Source organism: Myxocyprinus asiaticus, chromosome 4 (assembly GCF_019703515.2).
Source record: "Myxocyprinus asiaticus isolate MX2 ecotype Aquarium Trade chromosome 4, UBuf_Myxa_2, whole genome shotgun sequence".
NCBI classification, from domain to species: Eukaryota; Metazoa; Chordata; class Actinopteri; order Cypriniformes; family Catostomidae; genus Myxocyprinus; species Myxocyprinus asiaticus.
Window position 1 is genome coordinate 48,231,141 of NC_059347.1, and position 23,860 is coordinate 48,255,000.

Below are 23,860 nucleotides of genomic sequence, written 5' to 3' on the forward strand. Positions count from 1 at the left end.
AATGTTTACCTGTTTCAGCTGAGCTTTTGTGCTGGAGATACCCAATGCTTGAAATAGTTTCACTGTTGCTTCACATTCTTTTTCAGCTCAATTCCTTGCTGTAACTCACAAAAAATTCAATATATTAATTAAAATGACTAATTTTGATGTTTAAATGAGTTAGATTTTACAAAAATAAATAATTTTCTAAATAATAAACACTTTTTTTTAATTTAAGTAGTCGTCACCATGGCTGAGATGCATAGTGCATAGTAGAGTTATAAATAAGACGTAGCTCATACTTGCATATTACTAAATGTTATACTGGATGTTATATTTACTGTTGTTTATCAGCATAATTTGTTTATTTAAAGACCTTGAGGGAGGGCCGCTCATTACACATGCAGCATAATAATTAGACAAAAATATTTCTCCACATAGCATCTATGTAATAAACCACAACTGTTTGATTGTGAGCTAACATGTAGTTGGATAAATACCGTCAGAACCACATGCATATTACCTGCGTGCATGTTAATTAACCTCTAGCAATGGTTTAGTTTTAAGATAAAAGATGATTTAATGTTAGCAATTTAGGTGTACCAACAATTATATGTCAAAGAAGAATTATATCTTACCATTATTGAGAGGTTAAAATGAGCTAGTGTCACTCAGTCACCATCTGTAAGTTCCTTCAGAAAACAGAACGTGGTGTGCTCGGGCATGTTTCGAATTTTCTAACGTAAAAAAAATCTAAATTGGATTATTTATGAAAACTAGGACAGGTAATAAACAATGTCACATTGTGTCACTGCAAACATTAAAACAAAAATCTAGTTTTATGTTTGTAGTATTCTAGTTTTGATGAAACAAGGGAACCACCTCCCCATTCGAACACTGGATTAATCGCCCTGGACCAAATATCGATCTATTACTAATTCATTAGATTGAGAAAACAGGATTTTAGAGGTGGTTTGCTTGATGCAGAGCAGTTTTGTCAAATTAGTTTTTTAAATACATCTAAATAACAGTGGAAATCAGTGGTGCTCAAATGGTGGGTCATGACCCAAAAATGGGTTCCAGGTCTGTTCTAAAATGGTTCCAGATGGCAGGGGAAAACAGTGATAAATACCAATAATAAAATGCAACTATTCATATAGTTGTGCATAATTATGGTAGCAAATCAAATAGGCTGCAAATAGGACTAAAACCTTCCCAAATCTTTTGTTGTTGAGTTGACGTCAATGGCCATGCATCCAATCATACAAATTTTGGGACTGATTCATCTGTCACTTGGTAGAAGCTAGCCAAATTAGACAGATGCCAACATGGACATGTTGCTTGACATGTCCTCATACTCAAACCATGAACAAAAATATGAAGCAGACTACATTAAATAAAAGTTCACTTGCAGTGAGTATAAACATAATTTGTGCCAAGCATACTATGTATTGCATGTTTGTAAGGACCAATCCACTGATCCAATAGCGGTATCCAGTAGAGCGGTGAAGGTTTCTGAGCATTCAAGTCTGATTTTCCAAAGTTTGAGTCCACTTGTGAAAATGTTTCTATTTTGCATTTCTCTGATTTAATCATTTATTTTTCATTACATATTATATTATTAGCATAACAGTTTGAGTGAAAAATGTGTGCAAAACCCGATGATTGAAAGAATGAAAGAAAACCTGTCCTTTTGTACAAAATGTGTTAACACAGTTAATGTCAATTTGCTTATATGATTACTGATCACGAAATTGTGTGGAATCTTAAATATTTCTTATATTATGTCATTGTAATCATGTAATCAGTAGCATGCAAGCAACAACGAGAGAGGAACAGGATATTTTATTTATATGAAGTTTTTCGCACCTGATCTGCATTCCAGTCTACATCTTGATTTCATCCTTCTTCATGATAACGCAGCATGTTTTCAACAGCTGAATGGGAGACAAAACAGTATTAAAGTGTGACGAGACTCGCGCTTCTCGTGCAAGCCATTCGCGCATCACAAGCCGATCAACTATTTAGCCCTTTTCGGTGAAACGCACCTGCAAAATCCTAAAACTTTATTTCCAGGTTTAATTTATATTTTGAATAGACTCAGATTTTTTAACCCCAAGATGTGGGTTTATGCTTTCTCTTTTAATCATTTAATGTCATTTTGAGTGTGACCATGGTTAAAGGAGGGTGTACCTGTATGCAGGGTTGTTCTGAAAGCAAAAACTAACAATGGAAACACGGAATGTAGGCTGTCATCCGCGCAGCCTGACCGAAGCAAAGCGGGCACGTTTACTTGCGCGATTAACCAAACGTTAAGCGCTGCCTGCTCGTAATGTGCGAATGGTTGCACGTGCTGCACGAGTCTGTTGGGTATACTGCAGTCTTGTCACATTTTAACTTTTTGTTTAGCCTCCCATTCAGCTCATGAAAACAAATTGATCACGAGGAAGGATTACATCAAGATGTAGATTGGAATGCAGGTGCCAATGCTGGCATGCGTGCATCAAACCATCCAAATTCAAGAGACATTTAGAAACCAAAAATGTCAATTTCCTTTTCAGCCTGTCATGTTAATAATTTTGCTTGTTGCTGGGCCTACGCAGTTAATGGTAATATTTATACATTTCAGTGTTTACTTTTGTACAATAAACAATTTTGGTACTGTATTGGATCGCCATTCGATGTCCAATGTGAAATCTGAGTCCTGAAGCAAAACCCTAATAGAACCGCTTATGTAAATAAACCTTCAAAGGAAATTTTTTTCCATAAAGGTCTGTGGCAGTCTGCCATATCAGTTTTGGCACTGTTTGCCACTTTTTATTTTTTATTTTTTTTACCTGACAGTTTCCATCTCCAGAATGGGACACAGTTACTCCTGAAGCCAAAAACCTCATCAATCAAATGCTGACCATCAACCCTGCCAAGAGAATCACTGCACAGGAAGCTCTCAAGCACCCATGGGTCTGCGTACGTATCCTCCAACGTACAGAATGCTTGCACAATAGCAATTGCCAACCAGCTTTGGATAGAGTAAACATCTTTCCTCGTTTGTTCCCATAGCAACGCTCAACTGTGGCTTCCATGATGCACAGACAAGAGACTGTGGAATGCCTGAAGAAGTTCAATGCCCGGAGGAAACTCAAGGTGAGGAACACAGACACTAACTCACTTTTAGTTATACACACAGCACTAACTCAGCAGCCAGTACTTAGTTAAAGGTCCTTTCTCTCCTCATAGGGGGCTATTCTTACCACTATGCTTGTGTCACGGAATTTCTCTGGTAAGTTGCTTGGGCCTTGTGAAGCTGGAAATTAAAGGGATAGTTCATCCAAAAATGAAAATTCTGTTTATATTTACTCATCCTCATGACTTCCGAAGACTTAAGAAGACTTGGAATATAACGCTTAAGATGCACGGACAACTTATGTAATACGTTGGTGGTGCATTTTTGTCATTTTGGAGCTTGACAGCCCCAGTCACCATTCACTTTCATTATATGGAAAAGAATGGCCAGGATATTCTTTGAAAATTCTCCCTTTGTGTAAATCACAAAAGAAAGTAAGTCATTCAGGTTTGGGATGACATGAGGGTGAACAAATAATGACAGAATTTTCATTTTTGGATGAACTATTACTTTAACCTTTTGACTATTTGATTGACAATTGAGATGACGGCTGTGTGTGTTTTATGATTGGTTTGTTCTCCTCGGTTGCGTTTGAGTGTTATTATGGATTGATTGTATCCAAGGAGTCATCTGTGTATTTTTGGATCCCCACTCTTGATGTTTTGTTGTCTGTTACTGACAAAGAAACAGTGTTCTACAACTGTTTGCTCTAAATAAAAGTTGACAATGTCTTAATACTCAACCAAAAATCACAATTTTACACAGAACAAATCTATTTTTACTATCAGCTCACTTTTTCACCTCCATCTCACAATGTGCAGATTCAGAAAGCTCTGACCTCTCAGATATCATGCATAATATAAATGTACCATAACCATAATTTGCTACAGTACTTGCTATTCCGTTGGACGTGGTATTAGGGGGAGAGATATTCTCATTCTAGAGAGCATTTAATTGGACAAAAATCTGTGTAGTGCAAGATGAGTCATCAATATTTGTAGTGCTTTATCCTAGAGAAAAAAGAGCATTTATATTTAGTTTTACTTTGTCAACTTTTAGGAGGACACTAGCAGATAGATTTTTTCAAAGCTAACAGTCATGGAATAAAGCAAGCCACAAGTGAATTTTGATTTCATGGTGTCTGAAATTAACTATATCCTTAAAGGTATAGTTCACCCAAAAATGAAAGTTCACTCATTATTTACTCACCCTCATACCATCCCAGATGTGTATGACTTTCTTTATTCTGTCGATACAAATGAAGATTTTTAGAAGAAGAATATCTCAGCTCTGGAGGTTCATACAATGCAAGTGAATGGTGACCAGACCTAAAAGCACATAAAGGCAGCATAAAAGTAATGCAAGACTCCAGTGGTTAAATCCATATCTTCAGAAGTGATATGATTGGTGTGAGTGAGAAACAGATCAATATTTAAGTTCTTTTTTACCAAAAATCTCCACTTTCAATTTCAAAATTTGAAAGCATGTACTTAATTTTCATTTTTGGGTGAACTATACCTTTCATGGAAATTCTATTCGTTTTTATATCGCTTTCTGATTTTATCTGTGATTTCCGAGCTTTGCTTGTAACCACTTTAGATGATGGTCTAACAGGGGACATTCTTAAATAAGAGGACTTTCATAAATGTGTTTGCTGCTTTTTTATGTTTGGTGGGATAAATCCCACCAAATGTTGCCTGCAATTAAAACATGGCTCTCATTTGAGTGGGGATCCTGGTGTTCTGAGCCACCTGTCTTTCAAAGAAACAAGAAATTGGTTTGTCCTGTTTTTATGACTTACAGTTTTTCTCCTGTAGACTAATGAATGGTTCTCTTTCACTCTGCCCCCTTTCCTCTTCCTTCTCTCTCTCTTTGTTCCTTTCTCTCATTGTGTTTGGATTGGTATGTATGTATCTGTGTGTATGGATGTACACACTCCTGTGTGTGTTAGTGGGTAGCAGGCAGACCACGGCTCCTGCCTCGGTCACTGCGGCTGCAGCTGCAGTAGCCGCAGCTGCAGGCACCACAGCAGGGCTAGTGGAACAAGGTAGCACCGCCCTATGGGACCCAGTTCCTCTGCCCCCTTCTTTCTGTACTCTTTCATCCCTTCCTTTCTGTTCACAATGCTTTCCTTTCATCTCCATTCCTGTTCACAGTGCTTTCCTATTCTTTCCATTTTCTTTTCCATTTTCCCTTTTCCATTACCTTTTTCCTCCATTTCATTTCCATTTCCTTTTCCAATCTTTTCCCTTTTCCCATCCTTTTTCATTTTCCCTGCCTTTCTTTCCCTTTCCCCATCATTTCATTTTGTTTTCTTCCCTTGTCTTTTTTTACTTTCCCTTTCTCTTTTCATGTCATTTTCCTCTTCTTTTTGTACTCCTTTATCCTTTCCTCTTCCTTCTTATTCACATCACTTTACCTTTCCTTTTCCAACCCATTTCTTTTCACTTTCACTTCCTCCCATTTAATTTGTTTCCATTTTCTTTCCTTTTCCTTTTAGCCATTCTCTCCCTATACTTTTTCAAGCCTTTCCCTTTCATGTCCTTTTCCTTTCCGTTTCCTTTTTCCTTTTATTTCCTTTCCCTTTCCTATCTTCTCCGATTCTTATTTTAAGTTTCTTTTCTCTTTCCTTTTCCTTTCTTTCCTATCCTTTTCCTCTTTCTGTACTCTTTAATCCCTTCCGCCCTCTCCCTTGCTATTAACAGTACTTTCCCTTTTCTTTTACAATCCTTTTCTTTTCCTATTTCCATTACTAGTTAATTTTCCTTTCCTGTCTTTTTCTTTCTCTTTCCATTTTCCTTTAATTTCTTTAATTTTCTTCTTCTTTTCCCTTTCCTATCCCTTTCCTGCTTTCCTCTTTTGCCCTTCTGTCACTCACAGGTCCATGACTGTCTTTGCATGGGACTAAAAGCATGCATGATGACTCACTCGTCTTTCTTGATCTTTCTTCAGATCCCCTCATCCTCCACACTTCAGTACCATTATTTGACTAATTTTGCTTTCAGTTCATTTCTGATGTCACAAAGGGCAGCTCATTGGTCCTCTCAGCTGTCCGTCATCATCATCATTGTCATCAACATTTCATTTAGCTTTTATTTATTTCACAGACTAGCCACACCTAAGTGTGTGCATGATGAATCTGATCTTTCCCTAGCCCCCCCCACCTCTTTCTCTCTTTCTCCTTTTTTAGACTTGTTCTTTCCATCATTCCTACTATCATGTGTTCCATAAATCACTGCCTTTGACTTTTGTCTGGTTTAATTATATACTCCTCCACATCATCACTTTTCTTAGCCATTTTTATCTGACACCCATTAGCCATCAGCTTCATCCTCTGTATTCCTCCTTCCTTTAATATGGTCTGTGAAGTTGAAGTTCACCCCTGTTTTTGGGGGTGAAACAGTCTGCCTGCTGTTGTGCTGAATGCTGCATGGGAGATTGGACTAATGCATGTTCACTAACTTGGGGGTGTGATGGGCTATATGGATCTGGTGCACCTGTGCATGGTCAAAGCTTCGTGAAAACTAATCTGTGTATCACACAGTTTCTTTGCAGTAATGGTCTTTTTATTTTCAAGCTTTAGCCCTTTTTAACTAGCATTTAAAAATATTTGTCTGGATATAGGCTCATGTGCTTTATATTTATTTAAATTACTTATATTAATAATATTTCTATTATTTATTTTAAAAAATGTGTGAACACATTTTTACACATGAACTCTAGCAGTGCATTTTCACAAACAATATATACACCGATCAGCTACAACATTAAAACCACCTTCCTAATATTTTGTATGTCCCCCCTCGTGCTGCCAAAACAGCAAAGCATTCTGAGATGCTATTCTTCTCACCACAGTTGTACAGAGCGGTAATCTGAGTTACTGTAAACTTTGTCAGTTCAAACCAGTCTGGCCATTCTCTGATTTTCACGCACAACAGTCTCAAGAATTTTCTCAGAATGGTGCTAAAAACAAAAAACATCCAGCGAGCAGCAGTTCTGCGGATGGAAACGCCTTGTTGATGAGAGAGGTCAACAGATAACGAAGATAACCACTCTACAATTGTGGTGAGAAGAATGCTATTCTGAGATGCGGGTTGGCGCTGTTTTGGTGGCACAAGGGGGGCCTACACAATATTAGGCAGGTAGTTTCAATGTTGTGGCTGATCGGTGTATATACACTGGTGGCCAAAAGTTTGGAACAATGTACAGATTTTGCTGTTTCAGAAGGAAATTGGTACTTTAATTCACCAAAGTGGCATTCAACTCATCACAAAGTATAGTCAGGACATTACTGATGTAAAAAACAGTACCATCACTATTTGAAAAAAAGTAAATTTTGATCAAATCTAGACAGGCACCATTTCCAGCAGCCATCACTCCAGCATCTTATCCTTGAGTAATCATGCTAAATTGCTAATTCGGTACTAGAAAATCACTATATCTTTAATTTGGTACTATATCAAACATAGCTGAAAATTATTTGGTTCATTAAATGAAGCTTAACATTGTGTTTGTTTTTGAGTTGCCACAGTATGCAATAGAATGGCATGTCTTAAGGTCAATATTAGGTCAAAAATGGCAACAAAAAAAAAAGAAACAGCTTTCTCTAGAAGCTCATCAGTCAATCATTGTTTTGAGGAATGAAGGCTATGCAATGCTTGAAATTTCATACAAAGGTGTACACTACAGTCTTCAAAGACAAAGCACAACTGGCTCTAACAAGGACAGAAAGAGATGTGGAAGACCTAGATGTACAACTAAACAAGAGGATAAGTACATCAGAGTCTCTAGTTTGAGAAATAGATGCCTCACATGTCCTCAGCTGACATCTTCATTGAATTCTATCCGCTCAACACCAGTTTCATGTACAACAGTAAAGAGAAGACTCAGGGGTGCAGGCCTTATGGGAAGAATTGCAAATAAAAAGCCACTTTTGAAACAGAAAAACAAAAAGAAAAGGTTAGAGTGGGCAAAGAAACACAGACATTGGACAAAAGATAATTGGAAAAGAGTGTTATGGATTTTAACCCCATTGAGCTTTTGTGGGATCAGTTAGACTGTGAGGTGTGTGAGAAGTGCCTGACAAGATCACCACATCTATGGCAAGTGCTACAGGAAGCGTGGGGTGAAATGTCACCTGAGTATCTGGACAAACTGACAGCTAGAATGCCAAGGATCTGCAAAGCTGTCGTTGCTGCACGTGGAGGATTTTTCTGATGAGAACTCTTTGAAGTAGTGCAGAAGTTCTGAATTTTTTTTTTAAATTGTAATAGTAATTTTTCACGTTATTAATGTCCTGACTATACATTGTGATCAGTTGAATGCCACTTTGGTGAATAAAAGTACAAATTTCTTTCCACAAGAGCAAAATCTGTACATTATTCCAAACTTTTGAGCCCTAGTGTATATATACTTTTTTCTCACAACACAAATTTTCTTAACAGAAGTGTGTTAAAGGTGCAGTATGTAAGATTCAGAAACCCTTGTTATTAATGATACCTGTGGCTGTTAAATAAACTGCAGCCAGATACCTGTTGCTCGTGCTCGCGCACACACTCCATAAGGACGCGAGCATCGACCAAAACAATGACGTAACGTACAAAGAGACTGAATGTGATTCACCAACATCATGATGACAGATGAGGTAGCATAATTAAAAGTACACAGTTATGATTGTTTTACTACAAACTTTGAGACTGTATATTATATTTGACTCTCCAGTGCTGGAACAGGGCTAAAACAAAATGTGGATATAGGTCTGACTATGCGAGACTGTAGTTTGAAGTAATCACTTTTCTTTGCATGATACATTGACTGCATTTATACGATAGCCTGTGTTGGCATTAGCTAGCTAGCCAGCTTTATCAATAGCTGTTAGCTAAATTTGGTGGATGATGACCGTAGCGGTTTATAAAATAGACTGTACATTATCAATATGTTGACACAATTCAGTATTGATGTGATTCCATCACAACTGACATTTTGATATATTGATGCGCTATTGTTTTATAATAATAGAATGTATATATTTTCTGTATAACCAAGTTACGTTACAGTAATGAATGGAGCTTTTTGCATTATCTTGAACGTTGTCTAGCATTCATTTCATGTGTTATTGTAGTTTACCTTGCTGAATAATTACAGATTAACATTGATTATGACAGTTACTGTGCAGGCAAGATCAAGTTAGCTAAAAGTACACAGATCAATCCTTATGGCACTATATTTCACATGCTTTGCAGTTATGTAAACTTACCTGTCCAATAAGAAGAAAGCCAATTCAGGGTCGGTTTTGATCCCCAAAACAGAACGAATGTCCCTCCAGGAATCAAATGCCCTGCCGATGTTCACTCTAGTTTTTGCTCGACCACGATCATGTTTCCGCTTAGCCAGACTGGATTCAGTAGATAAATGTTTTTTTTTTTTTTTTTTTTTTTTTTTTTTGGGCTTACTCTGAGTTTGTGTAGGAGTCGGTATTGTGCTAGGAGCCAGATGTTTGCTGGATTCCATCTCTAAGATAACGTTACCTAGTGTTGCAGACAGTTGTCGCTGTTGAATAGCGGAAGAGAAGCACTGAGGCAAGGCTCTCGGGAGCGTGCATAAACGTCACATCCTTTGTATTTTCCCGGCAAAAGCGACCCGCTCCCTTCGCATGAAAATCAGTCTACAGGTTTTAATAGGCAACCTAGGAAGTCCAGGAAGGACTCATTTTTTAAGCTGCGTTACAAGCCGTTCACACATTGGCAAAAAAAGGCGAATATTACATGAAAATTGTTACATATTGCACCTTTAAGAAATTAAGATAAGAAGATAGAAGACGCATGAAAGCGGAGTATCTTTTCATGCCATAGCTCTTAATTATGGGCCAAAACTTTACTGCTCAAGTACATTTGTAATATTAAGTAGTAGTTTAGCCTAGAGGACTCCCTTCTCAGTGCAGTATATCATAATAAATCTAGCCACACATAAATGTAATGATATATAACAATAATTGTTCAATCAACTTTGGATTTTTAATCGTTCTTTATTCTTCTTCTTCTTTTTTTTTTTTTTGCCCCTTTTTTGCATCTCCTCCAGAGCAGATTTGAAAAACCATAAATATTTGCATTTGATTCATTTTTGTTAATAAATTATGATCCTGAAGCGCTTGAATCCAACATAAGCCCCTCTCGGAAAATGGTTAAACACCAAAATATTTTAAACCAAGTGAAGTTTGAGATTTTAGTTTTATAATCAATATGAAACAGATTTCACAACCCATTTTACTTCTGTAGTCTGACTTACAAGTTAAACAGGATATTCAACAACAAAAAATTTAAACTAACCATCAGGAATGGATTAGATCGTGAAAAGTGGCCATTATATACCAGAATGAAGCCAGGGAGTTGGAGGGAAGGAGTTAAAATATGCAGGCTTGGTGACATCAGCTGAAAAGTAAAGTTATTTCTTTGGCGGAGCAGGATTACAAAGACAAACATTTTATTATTGGTTTTTTTTTTTATTTATTATTATTATTATTTATTTTGTCTTTGGAGTAATGTGCACTGATAAAGGCCAATTTATACTTCTGCGTTGAACCTACACCGTAGACTATTCGTAGCTATGCCAGTTACGATGTAGCCTACGCCTTAGCCTGACGTGCACCTCTTCAAAAATGTGACTGCGTGTTGCGTCGACACAGGCTACAACAGCTGTGATTGGTCTACTTTAACCAGAGACCGCCTCCCAGGATGGTAACAAGGATATCTGAGGTTGCGTCTCATTTTAGCCAAGATTATTTTAATATCTGTGCATCAATCACATTGTATTTGGACTCGTGACCATTAAAGCAATTGTCTCAATCGAAAGCATCTGCTGTTTTTTAAATTAAATTTGTGTTTCATGAAGTTACAAGAGAAACACGACTAAATATGTCTGTTTACAGCTTATAAACTCTAAAAGCTTTTTTTCCTCCGGGCCTTTATTTGATATTAATTTGATATGTGAGTGAAATAATATATTTTATATTCTACTCATGATCTTTCCAATCGGCACAATGAGTTGACCATATGTTTGACAGTATGATGTCCAGTAAATTATCATTTTTCATAAGTTATGTAAACGAAACATTTCTAATTTGTCAGCAAATTAGCATTGTAAAACACACCCATTTTGTGTAATTCAGGCAAGTAGTTATTAATTAATTTGATGATTCCTTTTTCAGCATGGATCGTCAAAAGAGTGCCAAAATATTTATATATTATTATTTAAGTGACTCAAGGAAGCGTACAGTAATTTCCTCATTTTCTGACTGCAATTCAGGAAACATGTATAATAAATAATACCTACATTTCAAGATGTTCACATACTTTGAACTCATTTTTGATGCTATAATAATTTAATAAATACTTTTGAATCCAGAAATTACATTGATTTTGTTTATTTATGAAACATGTAATTAGCATTTTGTCTGTGTACTCATAGAACGACGCAGACACACCAACGCAGAAATATAAGTGCAAACCAACGCATTGGCCACTATGCGGAGCCTACGGCGTAGATACGACTCAGAAGTATTAATCAGCCTTAAATCATTTATGATTAAACAGCATTCAAGAGATAAATTGGGTCAGTTTTGATTTCATGTTGAATGTGTGAGAGCGCCTTTGAGTATGAGTTTGAGTATAATTATTGAGTAAGAGGTATGAGGAATGTTAGTGAAAAGAGTAGAATAGATTAGAACAGAATAGAAACTGTGATACTAGTTTAGTTTTTAAATTTAGTTTTATATGGTCATTTACTGTGCTAAGAACATTTTTATTCCAAACACTGAAACAATATATGCTGAATTTGAGTATTTAGTTATACTTAGAATATCTTAAGGGGGCGAACAGCTGTTGTGCTGGAGATGCTGATGACATTGTTTTGCCTTTTACCTTCTCAAAAGGGGAGAACATGATTCAGGTTTTTAAGTTGCTGTGCTTTTTAACTTTTTATTTTTCTAGCAGTATGTGTGAGGTAGAAGGGTTGAGCTGCCATACAGAGTGTGTGCTGTGGCTCAATGTGAATGCCACAATGCCTGCAATCAAATATTTATGTAGTGCTGCCTATCTCTTTTGTCCTCCTCCTACACCCAGCCTGAGCAACCAGACTACTACACTATAGGCAGTTACACTATATAACAGACTGATTTTTGGATCTTACAAAAATCATGACATTTGACTTTCTTCATACAGAGCATCTAAGTTTACATAATGCAATGTATATTATATATATTAGATTATTTAACATAAGTTCCTTCTCTAATGTCTTGTTCTTATTAGACTGGAATCGCTCCGTTTTGATACAATTAAAGGGATAGTTCTGTCATCATTTCATCACCTTTATGTTGTTTCAAACACATGACTTTGTTTTTCATGGAATAGAAAAGGAAAGCATCTTAGGCAGAATGTTGAGGACCAACATCCTCAGTCACCATTCACTTTCATTGACTGGAAATAAGATGCAATCAAAGTGAATGATGACTGAGGCTAACATTCTGCCTAACATCTCCTTTTGTGTTTCACAAAATAAAAAGGCATACCAGTTTAGAATAAGGATGAGTAAATGATGGCAGAAAATACATTTTTTGGCCAAACTATCTCTCTAAGTTTGGCAGCATATGTTTTCCATAATGCATGGGAGAGATGCCCAGGAGTAGTTTTTAGAGTAGTGAAACTGCTTAGCCAGTATAAAGTAGCTTGGCACAAACCTCGTATTTGCCTGCTATTTTGCTAAATCTTGTTTGTGCTTACTCTAGCCCTGCTAAGCTAAAAACATCTCAGAAAAATGATGACTTTACTGAAAATAAGTTGACATACCTTTTTCTGTTCTTTGCCCCATATAGAGCTCCATAGTTTTTCAGCCCAACTGTTTATATAAACAGCAATAGCACAAGAGACTCTTGTATTGACTCTTCTCCATTGCTCTCTTCTCTTTTTCTCTTCATTCTATCTTTCTTTTGCTCTCTGTGTTAATGGCAAGGTAAGGAGCTCCACTCACCCTAGAGTATTAGATGTTACTTTACTCCTGATCTTTCTACAAGGACACATGCACATTTCTTTTCACTTATCTCTTTGGGCCACCAGATGGATGGGTTGGTGGCCCAGATACAGCTCTGAGGATCTGTATCCAAAACCCACCTTCAGTGACCCCATTCTTCAATTTATGACTCTCATTGCAGAAACACAGTACATGTGTTCTGCTTACAACTGAACTAAATTATTTTGCAACCTCTTCATTTCTTTATATGACTAATGTCCAGGGTTCCCACGGTCATGGAAACCCTGTAAATATCAGGGCATTTTAAAAGAGGTTTTCCAGGCATGGAAAAGTCATAGAAAATTCATGGATATTTCTAGATGGAATATATATCTAGCTCCCCTCTGCTCTAAAATATTTCATGAGCTAGATACTGCTCTAGTGTAGAGTAAAACTTGCTCAAAATTCATGATGCCCCATTTGCCAGTAAATCGTTCTTTTGAGTCCGTACTTTTCAATGAATTAGTCGAAACAGTTTACAAATCGGTCTGAATAAAATGTATTTGAATCTTTGTCCAGTTACCACAAATGCCTGGAAAAGAAATGGAAATTCATTGGTCAAAAAGGGTGGGAATGCTTAATGTTGGTTCGAGTGATCTTACTGGTGACATAGCTAAATCTGATCCAGTAGCTCAACTGGTAGAGCATGGCAACAGCAAGGTTATGGGTTTGATTCCCAGGAAACATGGATGATGATAAAATGTTCACAGGGCTCCCACAGTCATGAAAAACCTAGAAATATCAGGGAATTAAAAATATTTTTGAACCTGGTAAAGTTATGGAAATCGTAAAAATTCGAGGAAATTTATTATAGTGACTATAATCTAATATACATATATATATATATATATATATATATATATATATATATATATATATATATATATATATATATATATATATATATATATATATACATACACACTGATCAGCCACAACATTAAAACCACTGACAGGTGAAGTGAATAACATTTAGATGCTATTCTTCTCACTACAATTGTACAGAGGGGTTATCTGAGTTACCATAGACTTTGTCAGTTTGAACCAGTCTGGCCATTCTCTGTTTACCTCTCTCATCAACAAGGCATTTCCATCTGCAGAACTGCCCCTCACTGGATGTTTTTTTTTTTGGCACCATTCTGAGTAAATTCTAGAGACTCTTGTGTGTGAAAATCCCAGGAGATCAGCAGTTACAGAAATACTCAAACCAGCCCGTCTGGCACCAACAATCATCCATGCAATTGTCTAATCAGCCAATCGTGTGGCAGCAGTGCAGTGCATAAAATCATGCAGATACGGGTCAGAAGCTTCAGTTAATATTCACATCAACCATCAGAATGGGGAAAAAATTTTATGATTGTTGGTGCCAGACAGGTTTGAGTATTTCTGTAACTGCTGATCTCCTGGGATTTTCACGCGCAACAGTCTCTAGAATTTACTCAGAATGGTGCCAAAAACAAAAAACATCCAGTGAGCGGCAGTTCTGTGGACGGAAATGCCTTGTTGATGAGAGAGGTTAGCAGAGAATGGCCAGACTGGTTCGAACTGACAAAGTTTACAGTAACTCAGATTTCCACTCTGTACAGTTGTAGTGAGATGTGGGTTGGCGCTGTTTTGGCGGCACAAGGGGGACCTACACAATATTATGCAGGTGGTTTTAATGTTGTGACTGATCGGTGTGTGTATGTGTGTGCATGTATGTATGTATGTATGTATATATATGTATGTATGTATGTATGTATGTGTGTGTGTGTGTGTGTATATATATATATATATATATATATATATATATATATATATATATATATATATATATATATATATATTATATAGTTATGCTCAACTAAATATTTAATTGGCTAGAAATTGCTCTTTACGAGCACAATCTTTATAAAGTAATTTTTTAAAATCCTTATCCAGTAAACTCGAATGACTGGAAAAGTCATGGAAATCCATTGCTCAAAAGGTGTAGGAACCCTGTATAAACTTTGAATGCTTTATTTTAAGTCACTTACATTAACATATGCCAAATGCATAAATCTTTCTGGTGGATTTTCTTTTTTTATTTTATTTTTAAGTTCTGCAAATGAGTTGCGTTCCAGGCTTTTTAATCAACTGATTGTTACAAATACTGCCTAAATCAGTAGTCTCACCCAGAGGTTTAAGAAAACTGCTTTTTATAAGACCCTTATAAAGGTTACAAGACCCTTATAAGCATTATAAGATGCTTTTAGATGAATAACCAGAGGAATGAAGCTCAAGATCTCTTATGTGCTTTATTAAAGCTAAAGTGTGTTTCTTTACCGCTAGTGTCTTCAAACAGAGTTGCAAAAATAATTACTTTTTCAAACATATTTTTTCAAACAGATAAAAAAAAAAAAAAAAGACAATTTTAAAATTAAAAAACAAAAATGACACATTAGCTTTAATTGCTCTATTCAACTCTGCCCATGAGAGCAGAACAGACATGCCAGTTGACTGACATGAATATGGTGGTGTTAGTGTGGTTTAAGAATAGAAAGAAACAATGTGAATGAATGATTTCCAAGGTGCATGCACAATTGCTTGAGAGGTTGTGTGCATTTGTTTGCAGATGTATTTTCAATATAAAATGGTACATGAGCCAGCAATAGATGACTGTGATATTGAGAGATTCTTCCTTAAACACATTGATGAATGTTTTAATACTGATTCAATGAGTGTTTTTTGGATAGTTTTCATACCTGTTGGTCTGAATTGGTCATACCTATTTTCATACCTATTGCTTAACCTAAAAATATTCATTTTTAAATATTCTGTTGTCTCACATCGAAACAACTCTTAAAATCTAATGGAATCAAATGATATTCAGAGTGCAGAGATTGTAATGAGATGTCAGTTAAAAATGTTTAGCTGGGTGAATTTCTCTGCCACACAGCTTTGTTTGTAAAGCACAGGCACAAAGAAGATGAAAGGTCTTTGTGAGTTAAACTATGGGGAAATGTTCAGTCTAAACTGGCATGGGTAAAACTTCATAATATCTTTTATAACTGTTATTAATATTTCATTAACAAACTGTATTACTTTAATTCTTAATAGGTCATTAGTTACTGGAAAATCAAATAGTTAGAAGGTGCCATGAAACTTTGAATCATAGTTTCAGATCTAGTCATTTTCGTTTGTGCATGAACTACTGATGTGATCTAACTGATTTTATCATTTTTGTTAATGACTATATTAATTAAAGTTATGGTAAACTGTTATCGGTACATTTTTAGAAATGTGGCTATATCAGTCAGAGCCTGATCATTATTATGTGCATTGTTATCTTTCATTTTAGGAAATACAGCTCTGGGTAAATTATTGACAGTTGTTGATGGTTTAATTTGACAGTGTTTCTCTCTTATTTGCTCCCACTGTAGCAGCCAAGAGCTTGTTGAACAAAAAGGCAGACGTTAAGGTAAGAAGATCTGTTGAACTTCTGACCTCTGTGACCCAGACATGACCATTTGTCTTTGTAGTACCTTCTCTCTTTTCTAAGTCACTCTGTCTCTCTGTCCTACTATTTTACTGGCTTAGCTATCAGTGCTAGTCACTTGTGTTAAGAGTGTTTCCTCTATTGCATGTTTTTCTTGTACAAGCATAGCTGTTGTTACTTCATATTATGTGTGCAGTGTGGTTATCTGAGTGTATGTGTGTGTGTTTGAGAAAAATAGATTGATGCAAGAGAGTCTGAAAGTGCGACCACTGACTCTGTTATAATGTTAATTACACAAAGGAAATTATATTAGTCAACCTCTTTAAAGCTAATTTCACCTTGATGAAAGACTCAAAAACATCATATTACAAATAATCAGAAATCTCTGTTCTTAATTTAGGAAGAGTTCATTCAAAAATACAAATTCTGTCATCATTATGTCATTCAAATTAGAATTTTGTTTTTCTGTAGAACACAAAAGGTGTTTGCTTTCAGAATTTCAAAAAAGGTAGATGCCAAACCAGTGATTGTCAAGCTCTAAAAAAAAAAAAAATACAACATAAGTATTTTAGCTGAATGCGACGTTCTGAAACGTCATGTAAACAAGAATGCTGATTTCCTTAAGCCGTTTAAGGGATTAAGAGAAAGTGGTTTAACACACTTAGGTTTCTCTTGGAAAACGTATCTTAAAGCTGCACTACGTAACTGTGCTCTCTAGCAATATCTGTGGTTGAAACTTAAAATTGCAAGCAATTTGCGAAAGAATACATTACGTCAGTTGTGTTCTGCCGGATGAATCTCCCAATTTAAGCTTACCTGGACATCGACTGTGTGTGTGATCATGAGTGGAGCCGGAGTCATAACATGCTATTTTCATGTTGTTATTATATTATACGATTAATCATTTGAAACGGAAATATTACTTGCTTTGATGAAGATAAACAACACTCTTATTTACATATTTGATTGAATTTTACACTTAAATGGCTTTTCTGACACAACACTCAAAGCATTTTTAAAAAGAGAACAAGGGGACTCTCCTCAGCCACCATCAGTATATCTTAATATGATTATTCAAGTGTTTTATCTACTATTAATGTTGAATTTTACTACAATTTTCAATTTAAGAGGTTGAACTCATGATATGGCTGATAAGAGTTCAATAGAAGACTTATTATTTTTATATATATTGTCTCAGTTGATAATGCAAGTGAACAGTAATACAATAGTATGTCTATGCAATGCACACAATAACACCGTAAACTAAAAACATAAAACGAGGATTTAATAATGATGGGAATAAAATATACTTTATTAAACGTAAAAATAATATGCTTAAATATGCAATATAACAATAACAATAAGTCACTTTCAAAAGTCATACATATTTAACATACAGTAACACAGTAACTTCACCGGACACCGTAGATACATCACGATCGGTTAACACACAAGTAATGTTCAATTCATACAAGCATGACAAGCAATATAGCTTCAACAACCCTACCAGAAAACATATTCAAGCATTATAGCAGGTAAACAACTTCACCAAATGGATAACAGATAAATATCCATCTAGACTGGAATGATGCTGTCCTGAAATGTGTGAGTGTTACTGAACTGAGTTGAACAGCGTAGTTTCTCCAGCTGGAACATGAGACCCTTTTTTCCCCAGTGTTGGGAGGGTTACTTTTGAAATGTATTCCACTACAGATTACAGAATACATGCAGTAAAATGTAATTTGTAACATATTCTGTTAGATTATTCAAGGTCAGTAACGTATTCTAAATACTTTGGATTACTTCTTCAGCACTGGTAGATTTTTTCACTTGTTTTGACTATACAAACTCTGCCAGTACAGTAAGACAAAATACACATGTTAAAAATACATTCTCTGAAAAACCTAAATATCTTATGCAGTGTTGTTTCTAAAACAAGATCAGAGAATCTTGTTTTAGGGATTTTTAGATATTTTTACAGGAAAACAATTCAAAAATTATTATCATGTATACGATTTTTGCCCTAATATCAAAGGCCTTACTAGAAAAAAATTAATTATGTTCTAACGTGAATTTTCTTGATAAAAGATATGATTGTACCTGATAACACGTGCATGTAAAATGGCTAGAAATATAATTTTAGCTTAGGGTAAAGCTGACAATTTACACAAGTTTTATTTCTATTTCTTCTGCTCCAAACTTACTTCTCTGTCTGCTCGTATGAATGTAACACATCATAAGAAAGTGTTTCACCGCTGTTCAAATGCACTTTGGATTGCATCATTTATATGTATACATTTTTCCATCTGAAAGAACTAAATATTAAATGAAACAAATGACAATAAAATGCAAAGTAATCTCTTCAGTAATCAAAATACTTCTAAATACCAATGATTTAAAATGTAACTGTAGTGGAATACAGTTACTTATATTTTGTATTTTAAATACGTAATCCCGTTACATGTATTCCGTACTCCCCAACCCTGTTCTTTCCTGTGTGTGCGGACATGATGTAATTATGCAAGGATGAACATCATAAGCCAGCGATTTTGCGCCAAATTGAACCCAACCGCTCAAAATACAAATCATTTTTATAGGCTTACAGTAGTTAATCGGGGTAAGGTAAGGACATTGTTTAGAACACTGATTGTTGATGTACTCAATCAATAATGGCAATTTGTTCATTTTTAATCAAAAAACTTACAGCTCTAAAGTGTCCAAATACATAAGCGGCGTTCTGATGGGTGTTTAAAGAGTGCGCATGCGTGGAACAGACTGGGATAACAAACGTCATAGTATGAAGCCCAACAACAAGTAAACACAGCATAAAGAATTCAGCATTTCTGGGAGTCCAGTGGGAAAATCACATACACTATAAACTATACCTATTGATACACACTAATGTAAAATAGCGACTGTCCCTCATGTCTGCGTATATGCGTTTGTACATTGGGAAGTTTTACGTAAAAGGGAAACCCCACTACTGCATCACAATTCAGCTGCAGGTCACCATATAAAGTGAAGGAAATAAACACAGCAACAACTCTGGAATATCTGGAAATAAAGCAAAGTAATGGAGAATAAAATAGCAAAGTCTTCCTCGTATCCCATGTTTGTTATTTACAGAAGCGTCGCGGGGAAATTACGTTGCTGTGGAGAAAGCCGCTTACTGACCGAGCAGCATGTATACAGGAGTAAAGAGTACGGCGCTTATACGATGCATGTAAACAGGGATGCTGTTTTCTCGCGAAACCCCGCTTGCCGCTTTCTGGTGTTCATGTAAACGCAGTCAATGACTTGTGCACTGTTTGAAGTCTTCTAAAGCCATACAATGTTAATGTTATGATGGCTTGAAGTCAAGATTTTCAGCAAATAACTCAATGTTGGTCTTTTTTGTACAAAAGCTGTTGTATGGTTTCAGAAAACTTGAAATGTAGCACACAAGTAGGATGGGCTACCTGTATAATACTTTTTTATCCTTTTTGGTGCTTGACAGCCACTGGTCACCATCCTCTTTCATTGTATGGAAAAGAGCTGCCTGTTAAACATCTTTTGTGTTCCATGGAAGAAAGAAAGTAATACGGGTTTGGAACGGCATAAGGGGGAATTAATAACAATATTTTCATTTTCACTATCCATTATGGTTTGTTTAAGCAAAGTTTAAATACCCCTGTTCCTTGTACATTATCACAGTTGCATTCAGAAAGAGTTTTGAATAAACATTGTTCACATAAATGTTACAATGTAAATATTTTTGATTATGCTGCTACCAAAATGAGAGTAAGAACATTTTTTAACTCATTGCAATATCTTATATTCCCTAGAATTCCAGACAGTTTGCCCCACGATCAGTGTGAAAATATGTGCAGATTGCACAATTTCAATTCAGTTTCACTGAATTTGCCATGCTGTCCAGCAGCAATAAGAGCGTTCCAATATAAGGTGTTCCAAACACCGTAACAAGCTTTATCCGGTCATGGAGAGAGCAACCCTCCTGAAAGAGGTGACGAAATTAAGGTTTTAATTTCGTCACCTCTTTCAGGAGGGTTGCTCTCTCCATGACCGGATAAAGCTTGTTACGGTCTGTGGGCGTGTGTGTGAGATGTTAAAGAGAATGAAATAACGATGACAGCTGTGATGCCACTGAGGAATCTATGGAATCATTCGCAAGAGACAGAGTAATTTGATTCATAAATTGGGATTCATAAATGAATACATTTTTGAACTGAATTTCTCACTTAAGAGCTCCTATAGAGCATTCACACACAATTACCTGTTTCTACTTCATCGTCACCCTACAACCCACCTCTATGACTAACACCTGCTTTATCAGTGAGTATTCATATACGTGAGTGTGTCTGAGTGTGTTTGAGCAGAGAAATAGTTCAGCGGGGAATGTGACTCTGGTTCCAAGAATAGCCGTGAGTCTGAAACTCTGAAATGAAAATAGCAGCACTGCGCTCCACTCATCGCCTAGCAACAGGCTCCCCCTCGTCCTCTCCAGCCATTTCAAAAGATTTCTCTTCTTCTGTACTTTTATTAACATGCTCTCTCCTTCCTTCACCTTTATGCTCTATCTACAAATCAAATATTACGCTTAGCTGTGCTTTATTCAGTTTCTGTCACAATTTTTTTGATTAGCTGAAGCTGACTTCTTTACTTTGTATCTAAATCTTTGGAGTTGCACTGGTTATGTAATGCTGCTTTAGAATCGGAGGCGTTTTCATACAATTGGAAGTTGCTCTGCTGCATTTTCAACCAAAGTGCTTCTGAGAACATTCTATGCTTAAAATAGCCAGGTCTTGGCTGCCCCCTTTTTTAGGACAAAAATTATCACTGATCTGCACAGACTGTGCTTGCCTCATCCTTTAGTATCCCTGCTTGTCCTTGCACATCATTCCTACCGTTTCCCCTGCACCAGAGCTCTGGTTCAGGAGATGACTATCTCGGAATGGTTACTGTTTTGTAGCACGATGAAACTGACCCCAGATCAGTTAACTTTGCTTACACTGTTCAATCCTCAAGTGCACTTAAGCTTTCCTTAAGCTAGTAGCATGTGTCTCTCTCCTTTCACCCACACTTCTCTTTTACGATTCCCTTCACTTGACCTACCACCCTTCCTTTTTCCTCTGGCTTGGGATTTCCAAATTCCCTTCTCTGTAGAAGAACCTATCAGTCAACAACTAGCACCGTCTTGTTCCAAACACAATCATTCAGACGTGCCCCAAAATTGTTTGAAACCTTTGGCTGAAGATGTCTTATATCAACAAAAATGAACATGGTTTTGCACATGTCTTAAAAGGTCTCCCACTCCTCCATGTCTCTCGTTCTTTATGTCTCTCATTTTCACTTTTTCTCCATCTCATTCTCTCTCTAGAAACGGAAGTCGAGCTCTACCATTCAGTACATGGTGAGATTAATGTTCCATTTACACCCTTCTATTTTCCTTTCATCTTTCTCCGCTTGTACCTCCACCTGCCAACTAATTGCCAACACCTTCCCTGAAACTCCTCCTCCAATTTCAGCATTTCTTTGATGGCACTTTGAAGGAACACTTTGTTCCTTCTCTTTGCTGTTCCTCTCTTTGTGTGAATTGATTTTGCCCAACTCCCATGGACACGGATCTCCTAGGTCTCATTCGGCATGTGGGTAGTCTGAAGTATTTTGGTTACTGCAGACTACAAAAACCATTGTAAAGCAGGTTTAGGAGAGGCCTTTCTCTTCATACGTAAGAATAGACAGGCAGAAAAAAGTCTTCTTCAGTTTGAACCCTCAAAGCTGTGTGTTTCATCACTTTATATTCACCTGGGTTACAGGATCTACTGAAATAAGTTTTTGGGAATCAAGTGGACCAGCTATTAGAAAGACTGTGTGTTTGAATCTGCGTGTATTTGACTATAGTGCCAAAGTCTCATTGAGGGGCGTTCACACTTGCAGTGATTAAATACTTTATTGTTGGTTTCTAGTAGGTGTACCCACTCAATTGCTCTATGCAGTTGTACAAGCGGCTGATAACATGAGCTTGCGAATCGTGTTGCTGCACATTTTCATAAAGTTGAACTCAAAACGTGCTTATCTTTCACATCTTCAGCAGTCTCTGTCGCTCATGTCCTTTCAAGTCACCAACTCTCGTTGCAAAACGATGACTTCTAGTTGCTGGAAATCCCTGCCAGTGTGAACACCAGTGTGTGTGTGTGTGTGTGTGTGTGTGTGTGTGTGTGTGTGTGTGTGTGTGTTTATCCATATATTTTATATATATATATATATATATATACAAACAACCCCAATTCCGAAAAAGTTGGGACAGTATGAGAAATGCTAATAAAAACAAAAAGGAGTGATTTGTAAATTATATTCACCCTTTGCAATATTGAAAGCACCACAACTACACATAATATGATGTTTTACCTTGTGAATTTCATTGTTTTTGGAAAATGTACAGTAAGTTTAAATCAAATGTTTGCAACACACTCCAAAAAATATGAGACAGGGGGAATTTAAGAGTAATAACAATTTGACGAGTTGAAATAACAAGGCAGTGTGAAACAGGAGATGTTAAACAGACGAGGCAATTGTGTCATAGTACTGTATACTGTATAAGGAGCCTGCAAAAACAGCCTAGTCCTTCAAGATCATGGATCGTTCAAGACTTGTCAATTTGCCAACAGATGCCTCAGCAAATAATCCAGCACTTTGAGAACAATGTTCCCCAAAGACTAATTGGAAGGATTTGGGGCATTTCACCCTCTACAGTGCACATTATAGTTAAAAGATTCAAGGAATCTGGTAAAATTTTGGTGCGTAAAGAGCAAGACGAAAACCACTTCTGAATGCGCGTGATCTCTGATCCCTCAGACATCACTGTCTTAAAAAAAACATAATTCATCTGTAATGGATATCATGAACATGGGTTTGGGATTACTTTAGTAAACCTTTTGTTAGACAACACCATTCGCCGCTGCATCCACAGATGCAAGTTAAGACATTACTATGCAAAACAGAAGCCCTACATCAACACTGTCCAGAAGCGCTGCCGACTTCTCTGGGCTCAGTCTCATCAAGCTGTTATTAGCATCAGGTCCAAAAGCCGGTGTCTGTATGGGCCAGGGGTGTGTCAGTGCCCATGGCCTGGGTAACTCACACATCTGTGAGAACACCATGAATGCAGACAGATATGTAAAAATTTTGGAGCAACATATACTGCCATGCAGCACCGTCTTTTCCAGGGATGTCCTTGCATT

The 23,860-nt window shown here is 36.5% G+C and overlaps 1 protein-coding gene across 28 annotated transcripts in view; it reads left to right on the forward strand.

The window, feature by feature from the left end:
- The window catches only part of camk2b1 (calcium/calmodulin-dependent protein kinase (CaM kinase) II beta 1), a 109,451-nt gene that overhangs the window by 53,650 nt on the left and 31,941 nt on the right, over positions 1–23,860 (forward strand). For 6 of the 28 annotated variants that reach the window (XM_051684009.1, XM_051683992.1, XM_051684037.1 and 3 more), the window contains exons 10-15: positions 2,824–2,946; positions 3,040–3,123; positions 3,217–3,259; positions 5,055–5,150; positions 16,564–16,601; positions 21,997–22,029. In XM_051684009.1, coding sequence (XP_051539969.1) covers positions 2,824–2,946; positions 3,040–3,123; positions 3,217–3,259; positions 5,055–5,150; positions 16,564–16,601; positions 21,997–22,029 — 417 coding nt within the window. The remainder of the gene's footprint in view (positions 1–2,823; positions 2,947–3,039; positions 3,124–3,216; positions 3,260–5,054; positions 5,151–16,563; positions 16,602–21,996; positions 22,030–23,860) is intronic. The other 22 variants (XM_051683962.1, XM_051683967.1, XM_051684042.1 and 19 more) reach the window with 7 other exon arrangements.